Source organism: Trichinella spiralis, assembly GCF_000181795.1.
Source record: "Trichinella spiralis strain ISS 195 chromosome Unknown Scfld4, whole genome shotgun sequence".
Taxonomy (NCBI): domain Eukaryota; kingdom Metazoa; phylum Nematoda; class Enoplea; order Trichinellida; family Trichinellidae; genus Trichinella; species Trichinella spiralis.
The window spans coordinates 3,719,369-3,738,370 of NW_003526943.1; the positions used below are offsets into that span (position 1 = coordinate 3,719,369).

Here is a 19,002-nt window from a genome sequence, read left to right on the forward strand (position 1 = left end):
AAGAAATGATTATTGCATATCTCACGGTAGTACTCATTTAAATAAACAATAAATAATTAAGCAACAAATAGCAGTTTATGATTCTTTTTCTTTCCACAAAAGAAGTAATTATATATTTTTCAGCATATTTTCAATTCTAAAGTATTGCATGTTCTTAATTTTCTTTTACAAGTTAGCATGAAGTTAGTTGGTTGGTAATACAAAGTCACAACCAAGCAGAACTAATTTTTATGCATTTTTTTTCTTTGTTCCAGGGGTTCTGTTTGGCACTTTTTACAGATGCTTCTTTTTTGAGAGAGAGAGACAGAGAAAGCTAGTTATTAGCAAAAAGGCTTGCAGTTTTAATTTCTAGTTTAATCCTCTTCATGCTAACATCATGTTTTCTGTGTTTATTTTCAACTTAATGAATGCATCTTCAAATTTTTTCCAAATAAATGAATTTCAAAATCAAAATTTTAAAAAATTCCAGTATTTTTTTATACAATTTAAAATTTGAGAAAGGTGCAAAAATGGTATGCAATATATTGTTGCAAATGTTTTATTGCTTCAAGCAGCACAAATGGATTCAGTTGTGCAAACGGCAACCACCAACCCCTTTATATATATATATATATATATAATGAACCTGTTTTGCCAAACAGAAGCTGCGCAGCTTTACGCTAGTCGGGATTCAGATTTGCAGCTTATTGTTGTTCATGTTTTTATGAAAAATCAAAATCTATTAGCATGGAGCAATTGTTCACCGGGTGTGTCATGAAAATATATATTTCATCCAGTTTGCAAGTTTTAAGCCGCTTTTCCTTCTCCAATGCTATAAGTAATCCGAGGGGTCAATTGCAAATAGCGACAACTGACTGTGCTAAACTGGGCGTGGCCAAGCATTGTTTTCGATGCTTTCACTTTGCTTTCAGTGCTAGAATTTTTATTTTCATTGCTGCTGTTGTTTTTCGTGTTTTATTTTCTTTTTATTTTCCCTCAATCTCGGGGCAGCATTTTTGTTTCGATCCTCTCGAATGAAAACGACATTCCAGCGGCTGCTCTGCTTTGAAGCTGACTGTAAGTTTCAAATAGCCCAGACTAGTTGATTGTTGAATTCAGCATCGTTGCATTGTTAGAATCGGTGTATTTTTTGTTCTGTATTTTTCAATTTTTTTAAAAAATTTTCCGCTAAAAACATTTTCTCAACAACAACTGACTTCCAGCTAATTGAAGCTTCAAAGATATTTGATCGCTTTAATTGACCTTTTGGAAATTTTTGCATATTGATGAGATGCTATGTTGCTTGGCTTTTTTCTCTGATTCACATGTTCTGATTTTAATGGTTGATTTTCAAGGCAAGTTTTTACGTTTCATTTTTTGAGAACTATTCAGCCATTATTTTAACCAAGTTACATGTTAAAGCAACTAAGTGTACAAGTGTTAAAACATGTTGAGCCGTTGCTGTTGTTGCATCTTTGCTTGCATTTTTTATGATTGCAAATTTTTGTTCCGTTTAAATACTCCAGTGCAGTTTTAAATGTTGAACTGAGACCCATTTCATAAAATACAAGTCTCTGGTAAAATTCTTTTTAGCTACTGATACACTTTCTTCTAAGCATGCAGCGTCCATGTTTGGAAACTTGTTTAACTTACAAACTTAACTGACAATTAGATATTTCATTATTAATATGCGTTTGTGGATTTAGACTTGAAAATTGCACAGATGCTTGTATTAGCATAAACTTCATTTTTCTATAAACTGTGTGAGTACTTCTTGATTTCTGTCATTTCCATAATTTTCTTGTTCTACGAAGTTGAGTTTATACAGGTTTGAAATTTTAGCTTTTTAGACAAATATTACGTATTTTGGATAATTATCCATTTGAAATAATTGTTTTTCAGTAATTCTTTTCAATTATTTTTGATATAGTCTTCTTGAACTAAGTGCAGCGCATTATTAAGTGATTAATGGACAGCTGCATATTAACAATTGAATATTTAAAAATGTTTTCCAATATGTCACCCCTTCCATTATATTTACTTGAACATTCATTTTTGTTGTAATTTACTATTATTCTAATTATGGATATTTTTGTAAATATTTTATTTATAAATATGAGCTGTTTAGAAAGAGTGGAATAAGTTGTTATTAAGTTGCTTCATTCATTAACTAAATATTATTGCTTCCTTACGAATGATGCTTTTAATAATCTGTGAAACACTGTTTTTACATGCTGATGTTGATAAAATCGATATCAATTTCAATCTTTATCCTAAATGTGATTATTCCTAAAAAATTGCAGTATTATTTGTCTACTTTCTTATGTTGTATTTGAGTTAGATTTTATCGGAGAAAAAATATTAATCAGAATAAAGCAAAGAAACAGTCAAAGTTAGCAGCTAATCACAGACTGTTATTTTTGCAATTAAAAAATTATTTTAAAATGGAGCATTTTAAAGACCAACTTTCAGACAGTATGCTTTGGACATTGATGATTTGAATTGATTAAGAAGGCTCGCGTTAGGCAAATAATAAATTTATTATTATCGTTGTTGTTGCTGTTGAAAACCATATGTTGAGCATTTCTTTCTGCTCGAATTCTGTTGACTACCTAGGCCTTAACAATGCGTGGTGAATTGGCTTCGATTAGCCGCGTCAAAGAAAAATTAAGTATTCGCAGTAGATAACTGCAAAGGCAACTTGTTTACAATTTGCTGTTTACTTTGTTTACCACTTTTGACAATATCAGCATATGATTATCCTAGTCGATTTCTTTCCGCTTCTGGTCCCGGTTTAAATTTAAACTTCAGATAAACTTCAATCTTAGCAGATGTCCAATCCACAAAATTTGTTTGTATGCTTTGTCAGTGTTGTTGTATAAGTGGACGCGCATTGTACAAACAATACAATTTACACGCTTCTGTTATGCTTAGCACGCTTGAAATTTACGGGACTGTATTCGCGTGCATGCTTTATTTAATCTGGACATTTCCGGTGTTTGGAATTTCCTTAAATAATACAGTTGTGATGTTATATAATTCTTATCGGCATTTAAATTTAATCAGTGGCATCTTTCCTGTAAAGTGCAATAGCCTGGAAATAGCGTTGAGTATTCTTTTTATTGTTTTTATTTTTCAACTCTGATATATGAAACATATTTTCCATGTAGAAAAGTTCTGTTAGATTATTTTTTCATACAAATAATTAATTGTCAATTTATGATTTTGAGCAGATTTATACGAACAGGCAATTGTAATCATTTTCGAATAATAAGATTTTACAGTTAGAGCTTCAGTAAGTATGCAGAGTATGCAAGTAATGTACAGTGATGTGACAAAAAACTGAAAAGGATAACATATAATTTTTCAAACATTTTATTTTCATTCATTGTTGTTCTTTTTATTTTTCATATTTTAAAATATTAAAAGTTAAATAATTGTAAATTATTAATTTCGAACATTTCTACTCTGTTTAAGAAAACTAAAGGCATATGTATATACATTTACATTTTTTATCAGTTATCAGTTTTATTAGAATTATTTGCTAAAATATTTTACAGCTCATTTATGTTAATTACATATATACGTTAATAATATGAGTTTTTCTTTGTTGCTGATGTTTATCGTTATATTATTTTTTCTTTCTCTTATTTCGTATCTAAAGTTTCTTTTAAATACAAATCATTATATTTGATATAAATGGAAAAAAATTTCAAAATTAAATGCATAATGGCCATTTGTATTTTTCGGCAATGAAAACATTCTTAAAGTATATTTTCACACAGAATTTTCCATTTTGAAGCTTGATGTATAATTGAATGATGGAGTGAATTTTCATCTATTCTACAACGTGATAATAAGGAAATAATTTATTTGTTCATTTATTATCAACTAAAATATAAAGTAGACATTAAAAAATTAAACTGTAGTAAAGAGTAAATATTTCGCGCGTAAAATTTTCTTTCTAAAATTAATGCCAATCAATTTAACAACTGTCTGTCGAATTTATTTGTAATCAATCAGTTAATTTTAAGTGTTTAGTTTTTAAGTAGAGAAATTTTAAATATGCAAAAATGCCAATTTTGATTTGACCAACAAATATGGATTCATCATTTTGGCTTGAAGATGAATATTTTAATAAATGCGTGTGGACAGTGTTTTTACTTTCTTTCTTTGTCGTCCGTGAATGATTCCATCATCTTCACGGCAATGGTGGCGGAAATGATTTGTTCCGTTATCTGTTTTCCCATTTTGGCATGTGCGGATCGAATTTTTTAACCGTCGGTCATCTTCTCTTTAACAGCTGCAAAAATACCATGGAGAATTTGAAATCGCTTTTGAAATTCCTTTGTTCAGCTTTTCTTCGTTGCCAATTCCTTTAATCAATGCATCTTTAAAGCGGTGTGCGACAACACTGTTCGGCATGTATTATATTAATGCGCAAAGCTCAGCTGAACTCTGTCATTTTTGCAGAACTTGGCCGTCGGCTGATGATGACTTTTGTTGCTTCAGCGACTGACTAACTAAATCACCAATAATAATTGCTGAAATGCGGAAAAGTTTGTAATCTGATTAAAATTATTGGACTTTTTCTTGTATGGTATTTTAAGAAAAATCAAGATTGTTCAAGACAATTTATTCCAATGTAAAACTGTCCGCATCTTGTTGAAATCTTGACTTAACAAGTAACAAAAGTTCCACAGAGGAAAATTTCATTTCTATATGAGCATATTTATTTATTACCGTTTTGTAAGCGGATGTGAGCAACTATTGTAGCCTATTGTGGTGAAAAGTATATTCAAAAATGTAAAATATGTCCTTTTGATTTTTGTTTGATGGACAAATTTAACAAGTTTCATATTAAATACAAGACGAAGAAGAAGTTTATTAAGGCAGGACAAAGAGGTTTTCTGAAAAAAAGCAACCACAATTATATTTGTTTTGAATTATCTCAATTTTTATTTAAATTAAAATTGAACTTGTATTTGGATTTGCAAAATCACACCATCTGTTCAAAGATTTGAATAGACTAAATAAAATTTTAATAGATGATAAATAACTGTAACAGAATAAGTTGATCACTACGTTATTTAATGCACACAGAGCAGATATTTGCAAATTTATAGTGGAAAGGTTTAAAAATAGAATTATCGGTAATGATGAATTGATTACATGGTCACAGATGTTTATTGTTTTATTGTGGCCATTTTTTAGAAGAACAAAGTGCCACGTGCAAACCTGAACATGCAGCTTAGAATAATCATCTCAGCGCAAGCGCATGTTATTGTATCTGTAAATAAAATTAGCTTCTCGTAAAAGAACAATCACAATTGAATAATTGATTCAACATTTAAAACTGCATCCATTTTGATCAGATATGTTTTATCTTATTTTTCCTTCTTTTTTTTGTTTGCTAAGGATATTGTTGTTGAAAGAAGAAGCAAAAACGATGTCCATTTTGTGCATTGTCGTTTTTCAATTTTATAGTTTTTTTTTGAAAGGTTTTCCAAAGCAATTGTTCATAATTTTACAATATAAGGTGGTAAAAGCGGATCAATTGTCTGAGCCGTCTTCTTTCAGCTTGAGTGGTAGCTTTCGTTTGTTTATTATTATTCCATTCACCCATCCTATGGTTATTGTCATCTCATGCGTGTATTGTTCGCATTGTGATTCTCTCGTTTGAAGAGACCGGTTCGCTCTTATATTATCTTAATCTTGCAGCTTTTTTCTACAACTAAGCATACACACACGCATCATGCATACATTCATTTGTACGATTGTATGCTACTGTTTTCATTTACTAAAAAAATATATATATATTTCTTGATAAGTTAATAATAATTAATTTAAAAACAAAAAACGGAAAACAAGTTTAAAAATTGGATTTTATTGTTCGTTTTATTGTCAATAGTAGTGAAAATTTGAAGTTGCGACATCCTCTGTCAGAAGCGTTTTGTTTACACCGTAGGTTTGCTTTATAGCAGGTTCGGATGTGTTATTATTGCTGTCTTGCTCATTGCTTTCAATTGTTCGTCACATTGTTGTCTTCTAACATGGTTTTATAGTAGATTAACAATTTGGGCCTGAAGACCAGATAGATCCGAGTAGCTACTGAGGCGAACAACAATAGCTCCGTCCATGCGCTTTTATCGACCCACCAGCTTCTCCACAACAATAGCTTCTCTCTTGAATATGTTATTTAATAATGAATAGAGCTAATGATTTTCTAAACTAGAGTGCTGTGATAGAAGATTTGTATGTATGATAATAATAATAATAATAATATATGAATATCCGATGCCAGCAGCCGACCACATCGACCAAACCTCTTACTACATCCAAATAATTTTTGTGCTGCATGCATTTAATTTTATTCTACTTCAAAACTATTATTGCAGCAAATAACTTGTAGATGTTTAACATCATTTGGTCTTTATACTATCTATATTTTATCCAGTTCACTAGTATTTTTTATCTATTTTAAATTTTAACAATATTTATTTTGAATATAAATTTAATTATAATATTGTTTTTATGTTGTTTCATTATAGTTGTACATTAAATATTTTATTTTAGAAAATTCCAAGAGAACAGTGGATGAGCTAAATTGTCAGGACGGAGGAACACTGTCAGGACACTGAAATTAAAGAATTCTATTAATCTATCTATTAGCAGTTTTCTGCATTAGTAAGTCATTGCTGTGTATTTAAAAAATACTTATTATTCTGAAAAGATGAAATATTTTTATATAATTTTAAATCACAGTGAAGGAAAATATTCATCTTTAAATTATGAAATTTGAAATTTTTATCAAGTTTAAACAAAATGCTCAAATTTTGCTAATCATTCGATTACTCTGTTTCAGATATATCAGTCAAACAGAGGCAATGAAATTAATATTTATTGATGTTATTGTTAATTATTATTGACACTTTTTTATCACTGTGATGGATAAGTGGTAGGAGGACAATTTGAGATGCAGTACATAAATGTGTGAAATTAATGACTGAAATATTTTTATCAATAAATGTAACTAACATTTTCATAGAAAATGAACTTCAAAATTATTATTGCTAATTGTGATTTGTATTCATTAATGCTGTTTAAAAGCACTTTAAAAAGTTTTTTTATGATTTTTGTACAAAAGTCCTAAATAAGAAGAAAGTGCAAGAAATGATAAAACCAGAAGTAATACTCAGTTTGTTGGATGATAATACTTTTTAAAGCTTAAGTGTTTTTTTTTGTATTCTTACACGTAGGCAATTTGCAGGAAGGCACATACATTGCATATACTGCATGACTTATTCTTTTTTTAATGTGAATCTCAAAAAACATTTGATTTTGATGTATACACTTTTTTGCTTTAAAACGTATAATGTAAGTAAATTGAACACTTCATTTTGCAAAGGGGCTAAGAAAGCCTATTTGAATTTATTTTTATTTATACGCTTTGTTTAAAATAAATTACTCTAATTTCTATTCTTGTATAAAGCTGTGAAGAACAATAAGTTAATTGCGATAAATGATAATTGTGAAAATTTGACCAAACATGGCTGTTTGTTCAGTTTCAAGTCTGAAGCTGAGGCAAATATCACTGATCTCAATTATTTCACTGTCAGGAATCAGTAGAAACTATTTCATGATTATTTAGTTGCGTATGCATTTTGCTAAATAGAGGTGTTCTTCCAAAGTGTTTTGATGCAGTGTTCAAAAGAATGAAAGTGTTATTGCATGTTTTTTCACCTGCACAGAGCTACGCATACAGGGTAAAGACTTATTGTTTTCAAAATTTAAACTTTGCGATATATTTTTTAACTACTTTGGCATGTTGCAATTCCAATTGCGTTTTCATATGTAACATATTATTAGAATGGCAAACGTTAATGCATTTGCAATTACAGTTGAAAATTTATGCATAAAACTTAAATTACAATAGTACGATAAGTACTTTTTAGAACATTTTAAAATTAAAATTTTTATCTTTATGGTACTTCTTTTTTATCATCATCTCATCTGGCAGAAACATGCTTTATATAATCTTCTAGAAATAATATCGCAGTTTTAAGGACAACAGAAATGTGTAGATTAAAACTGTGAGTACTTTATAGTGCTTTGAGAAAGTTGCTTGGCAGTGAATAATTTTTAATTTCTAGTAGCAGGAAAAATTACCGAAAACTGCTTTCTGAAGAGCTATCATAGAAGTAATTGAAGCGCTGTATTTATATACAGTTTTATAAAATTTTAATATAAATGTTTTGTAAGTTTTATATTGATATATTTGGAAAGTTGTATTTAAAAAAATTTAGCATATGCTGATAAAAGTATACTATTATTTACAAGTAAAGTGAATTATTTTTAATAATCTTTTTATGCTTTGTTTAAAACAATTTGATGTAATGATTTGTTATTTTTATATTTTGTTATGTGAAGATGAAGTGAAATTCTTAAAAGTAGTCATATTAATGCTAGATGTTGCAGTGTTGTTTTACGTGTGGTTAACTGTTCAATGTTCTATACACACACACGTACATACATATATATATGTATGTTCAAGTTATTTATTTTTAGAAAGAAAAGAAAAATGAGTATATAAATATCCATACTTGATGTAGTACTTTAGAATATTTAAAAATTTGCCAAACATTTTCCAATGAGCAAAAACATGTTGATTTTATCATTTGAATAAACGCCGCTTTTTAAATGAAATCAATATGAATTAAATTTGAAATAAAAGCACATTTCGTTTGTACATTTGCTCGACATTTGTTAGAATGTATTTTATTTAATAATAAAATTCTTCATTCACTCAGTTTTCAAAAATGAAGTAAACATGAATAGAGAAGCTTGTAAGCATATATAGTTTTCAACAGATTTATGTTTCATAAAACGTACGTTTGACGTTTGAAGTAATTTTTAAATGTTGCAAATTATTCTCTCTTTTTTTATTTCTCTTTTCAATATTTTATTTTTAAATTTTCTTTTCATGCGTGAGGTGAATTTTGTGAAACGTGGATGTGATGTAACATATTTTGCAGAAATATTTTTGGTATGTTATTGCAGCAAAGGTAGATGTCAATTTTTGCATTGTTCTGCGGATAGCATAATATTTATTTTAACACGTTGAACCGCAAAATTAATTCTCCCACAGAAAGTCGAGCTGTCTATCGGCTTCGACTGTATTGACATTTGGTTGCGTATTTTATCAACTTCAGCAAAGCTATCAGTTGGTAAAGCAGTCAACGTTTATTTTTTTTCTTATTTTTTGCAAATAATTTTGGAATAAAAATTTTCCAGCATATTTTAATTTTTTAATCTTTCAAAAAAGATGTGAAATTCAACAGAGAGAAAACTACTGAAAAATTCATTCATGGTGCGTTGAAATTAAACAAATATTTTTAATTTTTTAATGCTTCCTTTTTGTATAGTTGTTTTCTTTTAAATTATGAAGAACTTTGGTAAGATGGAGTTGAATTTTGATATTTTATTTTATTACTTTTTGAAGCATAATTTTCTTACTGAAGCAAAATATTTCATCATTGAATTTGAAAAATTATTCAGTTTTAATTTAATCAAATACAAATAGATAAATAAGCCGTTCATTTTTGCTCTGAAATTTGCCATTTATATTGCATTATTAATTTTGTAATCGAACATTTCCAAGTAGAATTGGCGTGTTAAAATTATTCATGCACAGCTAATCATTTTTCACTTTTGCAGTAAAAATGTAAATTATGATTGAAAAGTATATGTTTTTTATTGATTGAAAAAATGAATCAATCCATGGGTGCATTTGGTTTTGCCAACCATTTGTTTTTTTAATACATCCAGATTGCATAACGCGACGGGAGATTGCATTTGCTGTAACTGAAGAAGCTAAAAACATTATTATCATTGGAAAATTGATGCATATTTACGAATAACGCTTTTGTACTCTTTTTCTGTCTATCTATCGTATCTATATACTATCTTTTTTCATGGAAAAATAATCGTCGAAAAAGATTTTATTTTAAAATTAAAAATATACCTTTAAAAATAATAATAATTCTGATTTCTTCGAATAATTCAAAAATTTACTTTTCTGAATCTAATTTTTCACTTTACTATTCCATTTTGCATATGTTAAATTTAAAGAATAGTTCATTTCTTCGTATTTTTTGTAAAATATTCTCCCGGCACAGTTTGATACTAAAGGTGATTTTTAAAACTTAATTGAAGTTTTCTAGGCATAAATAGCATATTTTTGTGCATGCATATCCAACTAAATGCAACCAACTGCAAATTTAAATGACAAAATATTTAAATGTTTATTTTGAAGAATTCTTTTATTGACAGATATGTTTTTCAATTAAATTGCTGAAACTGAAATATTGCTTACCTGATTTTATTTATTTATTTATACCACGGCGTTGCCGATTTGAGTTTTTCCATTTATTCAATGCTCAACTTGATTAATTGAAATATTTTATGCAAATACTTTATCATGTATTTAGAGTGTTTTATTATTTTATCATCTTTTCATATTCATCATAATTCAATTCATCATAATTCATATTCATCATAATTCAATTTTGGCTCAACAGAAAATTAGGAATTAATTCATTGCATTTATTTAGGAAATTGAGTAATTAAAAATATATCATTGTTCGCATTGCTGAATAATTTTTATATCTAAAAAATTTGGCGCCTTTTTTTGCAAAAGTTATCTGTTAATGCTGAAATTTTTAAGCTGTTTGGAATTTTAGTGAGTTCATTTTTGAAAACAATAAGCATGCTTATGAATGTTCTTTAATTGAATGAGTAAGAATCAAACCGGCAAAGTTAATATGTTTATTATGCTATATCTGAAGTAGTTTTAATTTGAAAAACATCGGTTGTGTCAGTTGTTGTTGGGTGCCTTGATCAATTTATAGGTTATAGGTTTTAGACATCGAAGAATTTTAACTGCTTATCTGAAAATTCATTTTGATCGTATACTGCATTTTATAGAGTTTTATATTTCAACTTTAAATATTTATTATTGTGCTTGCTTAATTTTTATTACAATAATCCTGTGAAACCTCCTTTGAATGAATATGCGGTATTACAGTTATATAGTTAAGTTAAATTTAAATTGACGCACTGATTGCAACGTTGCACTTGTCATTGTGACGATAATTGAGGAAATGCACTTTCAATATTAAACATTTATTTCTATTGTGTCAAATTTATTTCATTTTTTAAAAATTAATTTTGCAGATGAAAAAGGCAGTAAAGCAAATAAGAATTTATAAAATTGAAAAAAATAAATTGGTAGCAAATAATTCGATGTTTTATATTAATAAACCTGGGCACATTTATGAATCTGTTGGATCATTGTAGCTTGATATATTAGGCACGTTTATATGAGGAACTGTTAAAATAATAATTCAAATCTTTTGTTTTAAATTAATGAAATTAATTTAAAACTTTTCTGCTGTATTCTGCGAAATGGGAATTGTTTGATTAAAAACCCCAGTAAATGCGGAGATTTGATTTGAAATATTTTTTGTTCGTATTAAAACTTTTATCTGAATTAGCAATGTATAAATTTGATACGTTTCATGTCCCATTAATATTCAATACCATTTTTAATTTGTATGTTTTGAAATAAAAGCATTTATTAATTAATTGTGATTGTGATGATTCGGTATACGAGAAAATATGCAAAGTTATCTTATGTTAGCTTAGTTTTTATATAATATTATCAATTAAGTTACCTTTTTGATTTTATTTTTCATTTAAAAATTTGTTAAGTCTAATAGTTCTTCTTTATCTTATTATATTCCATTTTAGAATGAACTGGTGGGCGTTATGAAGCATTATTTGGTTGAACCGATTAGCAGTTTAACATACGTCAAGGGCGATCTGGGATATACTTCTCTGAATAGTTTTCAGCGTCATATCTTTTTTTATTTCGGGGCAATGAATTGAATATGATGCTATTTCGAAGTGTTTCATTAGTTTTTGTCTGTTATTGTAGAAATAGTTTGTATTTTAAAGTACTTCGCTTTCTATAAAGTAGTAAAGGTCGCGTATAGCTCTGCTTCTTTGTTAGATCGCATTGATTAACAATCGCTAAGCAATTGTTATATCATTTTTTGGCTAAACTATTTTGCTTTTTATAGCTATCACTGCGGAAGAAGAAATCGAATTGAGGTTTTACAGTAGATTTTTGATTGGTGTCGCATTAATGATCAGGTATGTTCTGCTTTTGGGTTATGTTATAGTACATTTAAGAAAACTTCTTTTGTATACCTAAATGCTAGTCATCTTATGCAAAGCTACTTTGTACGTTTTGAAGTAAAATCATGCAATTAAGAAGTAATTGTAGAAAGTAAAATTCACAATAACACTGATGTAAATATCAGAACAATCACACAACCTGTATCTTAGACAAAATTGGATAATTTAATGAGTAAAGACTACAATTGATTTTATTTTGCAGATAAGAGACTTAAATTTCAGAGAAACTTCTTATCATTTTTAATAGTTTTTATTTTACTTTACTATTACAAAAATTTTTGATGCATCTGAAATTTCTTTAATGAACCTGGGTATTATATATGCTTTGGTGATGCCTTGCCTATTAATTCTAATTATTGGGATTATACTGGCAGGTAATTTTTTATGCTTGTCACTGATTTCCACTTGATTGCTATTAATTATTTTAAAAGGCTTTATAGCGTGAGAGAGAAAGAAAAATGTGCTATTGATAGCTAATAAATTATTGCATAATTGCAATATGTTTAATACAGAAATGAATTTAGTCATTTAAGATGATTATAACCGTGAAGAAATTGACATTTAAAATTATAGAGTCAGTTTTATTAGTTAACTTTTTCTTGTATTTTATATATTTTTTTCACATATCCTTCTTTTGATTACGGTTATATTAAAATCATTAATAATGTTTAGTTATCACTAATAACAGTTATTTGATACTGCAGGTTACACTTCAAGAGGTTTTTCTTGTTTCAGCTTTAAATTGAATGCATTGTTTATGATGCAAATAACACACATTTGTCGATATGAATTTTGGTAATTCTGAGTCATAATTTTGATATTGCACAGGATAAGAATATATAAAAGAAATAAGTTGTTCTTGCAATACCGTTTTCTATATTTCTGTGTTGATAATTTGTATTGTTTCATGATATAGATCGAGCGTTGTTAGATGCCATGAAGTTTACTTGAAAAATTAATGATTACATATGTAAGTTGTTTTTAATATTTTAAGGCATATCTTATAAACTATTCTGTCTTATGATCTAAAGATGGACATACTGTGCATTCTGATAGAATAAACTCAGAATTAAAGGCATTTAAGATAAAGTAAAGAGTAAACACAATTTATTTGAGAAAAAAGTAGATGTTAAGAAAGAATTGTTTGATTAATTGTTTTATTTTGAAATGATATGATTTGGGAAATCAACATTATAAAGTATAATGAAGTACATTATACGTGCAGTCGTTCCATTTTTGCATTTTAAAAATATTCTGAAAAATTAATTTTTGATGTTTCATAACAATTTCAAAGAGCATAAATGAATGTTCTGAGTGAAGGATTGAGAAAAATGAATCACTGAATCACAGTCTGGCATGTTGCATTTTATGGTACAATTTGTAGAGTGGATAATTTGCTATGTACTTTTAAGATATTCTATCATATTTTAACTGTATAGAAATATAGCGTAATTTATGATTTCAGATATCTCTAAAGTTAATCAGCCTTTACTTATTAATCTTTTTTATGATTTTCTGCCTTTTATATTATAATTAATTTCTGTCAAAATTTTTCTTAGCAATCTTTCCTGCAGTTAAATATCCTTGACAACTTGATCGTGTGAAATATGCTGTCAATTGCTTGTCCTACGCCAACGAGGGTTCATCGGACTCACAATCAAGTTGAAGAAGATCGGCTGCATTTAATCTCTGGTTCTTCACCCTCACTTTCTACATCTTCCTGCAGTCCAGTTGACTGCAGCACTGCGTCGTCTTCAACAAGTAATGGTGTGTTGGAAAATGACTCCTGTTCACCTAAAGCTGCAGTATTGCGAAAGTTGCCTGCCACCACGTCTGGTATCAGCGATGTACGTCACGAAAATATATATCCTGATCTCTTTTTACACACCAAACGACAAGGCCTTGTTCCGCTGGTTGATGGGAACTACTTAACTGAGGTGTTGCATTGTTGTTCTGATTGGAAAGAAAGGTTGTCTGTTTTGGATAACTTGATTTTACAAGTTGAAGATATTAAAAATAAAATATACGCTGACGCAATTAAAGTTGACACCAACCCTGATTCTGAAACAACATCCGGTGAAGAGCAGTCAAAAACTGAACATTTACCACATGTCAGAAATATTCAATCACCTTCATCCATGCAAGACGTGAACAGTCGGTCTCCGATGGGAATGGGAATCAACATGACGTTACCCAATGTTGTTGGCTCTATTCAAGGACAGGTATTATATTAAGACAGTTTAGTATAATTAAGAATAAAAATAACTGTTAACAAGTAGTTATTTCCCTTTTTTAAAATGCAGTGCTATTTCTGCAATACAAGTTTTATATTAAAATAAATATAATTTAGACCCATAAATGCATAATATTATAATTAAAAGAATTTCTTATTGTTAATTAAAATTAAAATGAAGAATTAAAAAAGCATAAGCGCATTTTCATTTTTCAGTGTATTTGTAAAATATTTTCCCGCTACACTTATTTTTGAGGTTTTTCAAATGACAACTAAACAAGCAGCTATTGAATAGTAATAAATACTAACAATAAAATAACAAAAAACTGTAAAAAATGATAGCAATAAAAGCTTAGCACAAGCGAAGGTAATGACAAAATTGATTTGAAATCCACTAATATTTTTGTAAGACGTGTTCTGTATATGTTAATCATATTAAATAAATCGTGCAGTTATGACTGCTCATATAATCATAAATAAAATATTCGATAATGAAAAGTGAAAAATGTAATTTTCATACTAAAATTATTTTTTTTGAAACTTCTTTCTGAAGTTTTTTTCTGAATGTTTATTTTTCTGTTAAGACATGTGCAATTGTTCTAATGCATGTTATTAGAATTGCTCAAAGCAGATTTCATATTAATAAGCTCATACTAAAATAAGTAAAGAAAATGGTGTTATACTTAAAAGAGATTTCTGAATGCTAATAAACTTAATAAACTTGATTTTTAAAAATTACGGATGGGTGATAGATAACTTTATAAGGAATTTTAAAGTAGAAAACTAACTGAGTTTACTTAAAGAAATCACAGTGTACAGTTTCATTCATGATAATGGTTACTTTTATTTTAAGATAACTGTGGAAAACGATTGCTCGAATGCAATAGCAAACAGTCATTTCTTTTTCCAAGAGCAGCAACGACTGATGGCAGCAGCTGCAATCTCCAGTTTTCCTTCATATCCTGTCCATTCGTTAACATCATTGACTACCTTTCCTCCTGCAAATCCATTGATGCTTATTGGTGGTTGTGATCCACTTTTTGCAGCTAGCTTTGCAAGCACGTTGGCTGCGGCGGCTGCCAATGCAACAACAGGGAATAATTCGTACAAAGCTTCTCAATCTTCATCTGCCAGCAGTGTAACAGCGCCAACAGTGAATGCTGACTTTCCATTAAATTTAAGCCGACCTAAAGCTCCGGCTTCTTCAAATATTGAAATAAAACGGTACACGTATTGTTAAATATATGTAAAATAGATGGTATTTAATGATATATAGCTTAAATATTTTGAGCAGAACAGCACGGAAACTTTAGCATAAATAATGAATTGAATAGAAAATATCAGTAATATAAGAATACCTATTTATGGATTATATAATAAAATAGTGATTTAAATTATTTCAGAAATGGATCTTTATTAAAAAATCGTTCTTCTGATATTATGAACCAGAATGCTATTCCGACATGCGCTAATGCTAAGCGCCATTGTGATAACGGTCTCAGTGAGTCACCAAAAGAGCACCTGCTGCTAGTGACTTGCAATGAGAACCAACATAACAATGCGCATAAGGTAACTGGGACTAGCTTTGGACAACGAATTGGCTCCAAAACTCCACCCATTAGGCAGGGATTAGTATCCCGCTCTCCAGATCACATAAAACGTCCGATGAATGCATTTATGGTTTGGGCGCGTGATGAACGAAGGAAAATGTTGAAGTCTTGCCCAGATATGCACAATAGCAATATTTCAAAAATACTCGGTAAACTCTTCAGTTGCGGTTTTTTCTTATTTCATCAAGTTAAATTTTTATAGGTGAGAGATGGAAGTCTATGAGCAGCGATGAAAAGCAACCTTACTATGAAGAGCAGTCGCGTTTGAGCAAATTGCACATGCAGCAGCATCCTAACTATCGTTACAAGTAAAATAATTATTTCATTTACTGATTTTAAAAGTAGAAGTTTAAAAATTTTAATGTTGAATGTTTTAAAATATATAATAACAGTAGTATCTAAATTTACTTTTGAGTAATATTTTTTGCTTGTCAAGTGTTACTTCACTTCAGGTTTGAGAACATAATAAATTAATGTAAGCTCAATGATTAAAAAGTTGTTTGTTATTTAGAAACAAACAGTTAAGACTGTTTAGCCAAAAACTCAATTAAAAACAAATAAATGTTAAAAAACATTTCATGCGCAAAATATATTAAAATTATTTTCATATTAATTAGTGTTTTAATGAATTTATTTGTTATTAGAATGTTTACATACAAAACATTCTTAAATTTGCATTACACATCTACATTATACAAATATATAAGCTGTAAAATAAAGTGTATGTCAGATTTTATTACAGAGTGTGTTTCTTAGGCCAAGGCCAAAACGGACATGCATTGTAGATGGAAAGCGAGTTCGGCTTTCTGAATACAAGCAGCTCTTGCGTACCAAGCAGGCATCTTGGTCAGCCATGAATGCTGGAATGACTGTGCTGTCTGCAACATCAAATTTAGATGTGTCTGCTTCAGATATTTCTGATACTTCAGAACATGCAAACATTTACCAAAGTCAGCTAGTCAGAAATGAAGATTTTAATGAACTACCCGTTAAACGCTCCCCCATGGCTTCTCCAGTTACTTCGGCAAAGCCTTAAAAGGGAGATCTTTGTAAATATATTCATCACCTCAAATTTTTTGTTTTCTCTTTGTTCTAACGCTCTAAAAGGCAACTTATGTAAAAGAAGATGCATTTCTATACTTATAACAAACCTGAACGCCATATTCTGTTCTGTTTTTTTGTTTGCTAAATGTTAATAATAATGTGTTTCTGTTTTCTGAAGTGCTTCATTTTAGCAACTGTGTTTCAATTCAGCTATACGTTTTTTACTACTTGCTTTAGACAGCTAATTTGTGTCATATATTTTTTCATTTATGGTAATATATATTCCTTTATTTATAAAGCTTCCTTAGAGCCTCACATTATCTTTTGTAAATGTGTAATAGAAACAATGCATGATTATTAAAAAAGCAACATTATAAAGCAAGCATCGTTTCATTTAAATAAATCTTACATTCTTTAATTTCTTTGAAATATTATATAATAAGTAATTAACTTATATTTCAGTTGTTATGAAGCTGCGATTTACATTAACAATACTGTTCGATGGCTATCTGGGTAAAAAAGCTAATGCATAATATTTTTTAATAAAACAAAATTCAGTAGATTCAAAATGTAATTGCATTGCATATTGCAAGCAAATGGCAATATAAATAAACGCATAACGCTTAATGAACTTTTTTGATAAGTTTTTTCATATAAATTATTTACAAATTCAATTTTCATTAACAAATTATTAACATATTTTCAATTTTTATTCAAAATCAGCATTTAATGTTATTCTTAGATACCATTGTCTGTAAAGTATTTATTCTTCGATACAGTTTCAGTGCTCGACCGAGAGGTATTTTCAAATCATTAATAATAAATTCTTTTTCCAGTACCATCAGAGTGCACCCGTCAATGAAATTTTGTTCAAATACCAAAGCCTCTTTCTCAAATCCCAACTTTGCCACAAAATAAGATACATCTTTCACTGTCCATTCACTTAAATTCGATTTTGCCGCTTTCATGAATATCGTATCATTTTCCAAACTTGGCAAATTAAACCTAAACGAGAAAAGTAAAATTAAAGTGAATTGAGATTTTCCGATTATATTTTCGAATTTACCCGTCTTTAAATTGGTTTTTGATATTGCTGTGGAATACCATTTCAGAATAATTCCTAGTTCTAGAATTCTAGAAATTTAAACAAATTGCTTTTATCATGCAGGTAATTAACAAAGTAACATATGCATCAGAGAATTACATTTCATTTTTTCATGATAATCGCAGAAATAAATATAAAAAAGTGAGATATGCTGTATCAGGCGATGTTGATTTTGAAATTCATTACATATCAATATAATATATTTGAATTTATCATAAAAACAACTCACAGCAACTTATAAATGCAATATATAAAATTATGTATCAGACCAAACAAAACAATGTTATTTACGCAGAAACACTATTATCAATCACTAAATTGAATTTTAAAATAGTAATAATGTGGCAGTTCTAAGAACCACACTTTAAAAAAACAAATTTAGTTTAAAATACTAAAAAATTACCTCTTTTTAATATCAGATTATATTAGTTTTTATATTATTTTAATTATATTATATAACTTTACAAAATAAAACATTACTTTTTTATGCGTACAAAAATTGTAACAGTCTTTATGAAAGCAAAAATATTTTCTAGAAAGTTCAAAAATACTACAGCATCAATTCTAAAATGCAGATAAACTTAATTATGTGTGTACATATTAATAATACTAATGGCATGTTTTCTAGCAGATACAGTAGATATTTGCTTTTCAAGGATTAACTGAAGTCACTTGTGCTTTTTTAATATTTAACTGTCGTGCATTACATATGTAATATTTTCCCAAACAACGCACATGACATAACTTATGCTTAACATGTTAAATCTGGA

The 19,002-nt window shown here is 28.7% G+C and overlaps 2 protein-coding genes across 2 annotated transcripts; one reads left to right on the top strand and one right to left on the bottom strand.

Moving 5' to 3' along the window:
* Positions 1 to 9,544: 9,544 nt before the first annotated feature.
* On the bottom strand, positions 9,545 to 9,834 carry Tsp_00999 (vitamin B6 biosynthesis protein). The gene is made up of 2 exons (XM_003376684.1): positions 9,784 to 9,834; positions 9,545 to 9,586 (listed from the first exon to the last, which is right to left on the bottom strand). Exons 1-2 carry the CDS (start codon positions 9,832 to 9,834, stop codon positions 9,545 to 9,547), a joined length of 93 nt encoding a protein of 30 aa, XP_003376732.1.
* Positions 9,835 to 13,847: 4,013 nt separating this feature from the next.
* Positions 13,848 to 17,660, top strand: Tsp_00998 (putative HMG box). Its single transcript, XM_003376685.1, has 7 exons — positions 13,848 to 14,462; positions 15,327 to 15,697; positions 15,877 to 16,232; positions 16,286 to 16,391; positions 16,499 to 16,535; positions 16,826 to 17,033; positions 17,590 to 17,660. The coding sequence occupies exons 1-7, from the start codon at positions 13,848 to 13,850 to the stop codon at positions 17,658 to 17,660; spliced, it is 1,764 nt and encodes a 587-aa protein (XP_003376733.1).
* Positions 17,661 to 19,002: the final 1,342 nt, after the last annotated feature.

Coding starts and splice junctions, on each gene's coding strand:
- Tsp_00998 (XM_003376685.1), top strand. CDS start 13,848: ATGCTGTCAATTGCTTGTCCTACGCCAACGAGGGTTCATCGGACTCAC. Junction 16,392..16,498: donor CATCCTAACTATCGTTACAA/GTAAAATAATTA, acceptor TTTACTTTTGAG/TAATATTTTTTGCTTGTCAA. Junction 17,034..17,589: donor ACATGCAAACATTTACCAAA/GTCAGCTAGTCA, acceptor CTTATATTTCAG/TTGTTATGAAGCTGCGATTT.
- Tsp_00999 (XM_003376684.1), bottom strand. CDS start 9,834: ATGCAATCTCCCGTCGCGTTATGCAATCTGGATGTATTAAAAAAACAA. Junction 9,587..9,783: donor ATGTATTAAAAAAACAAATG/GTTGGCAAAACC, acceptor GGCAAATTTCAG/AGCAAAAATGAACGGCTTAT.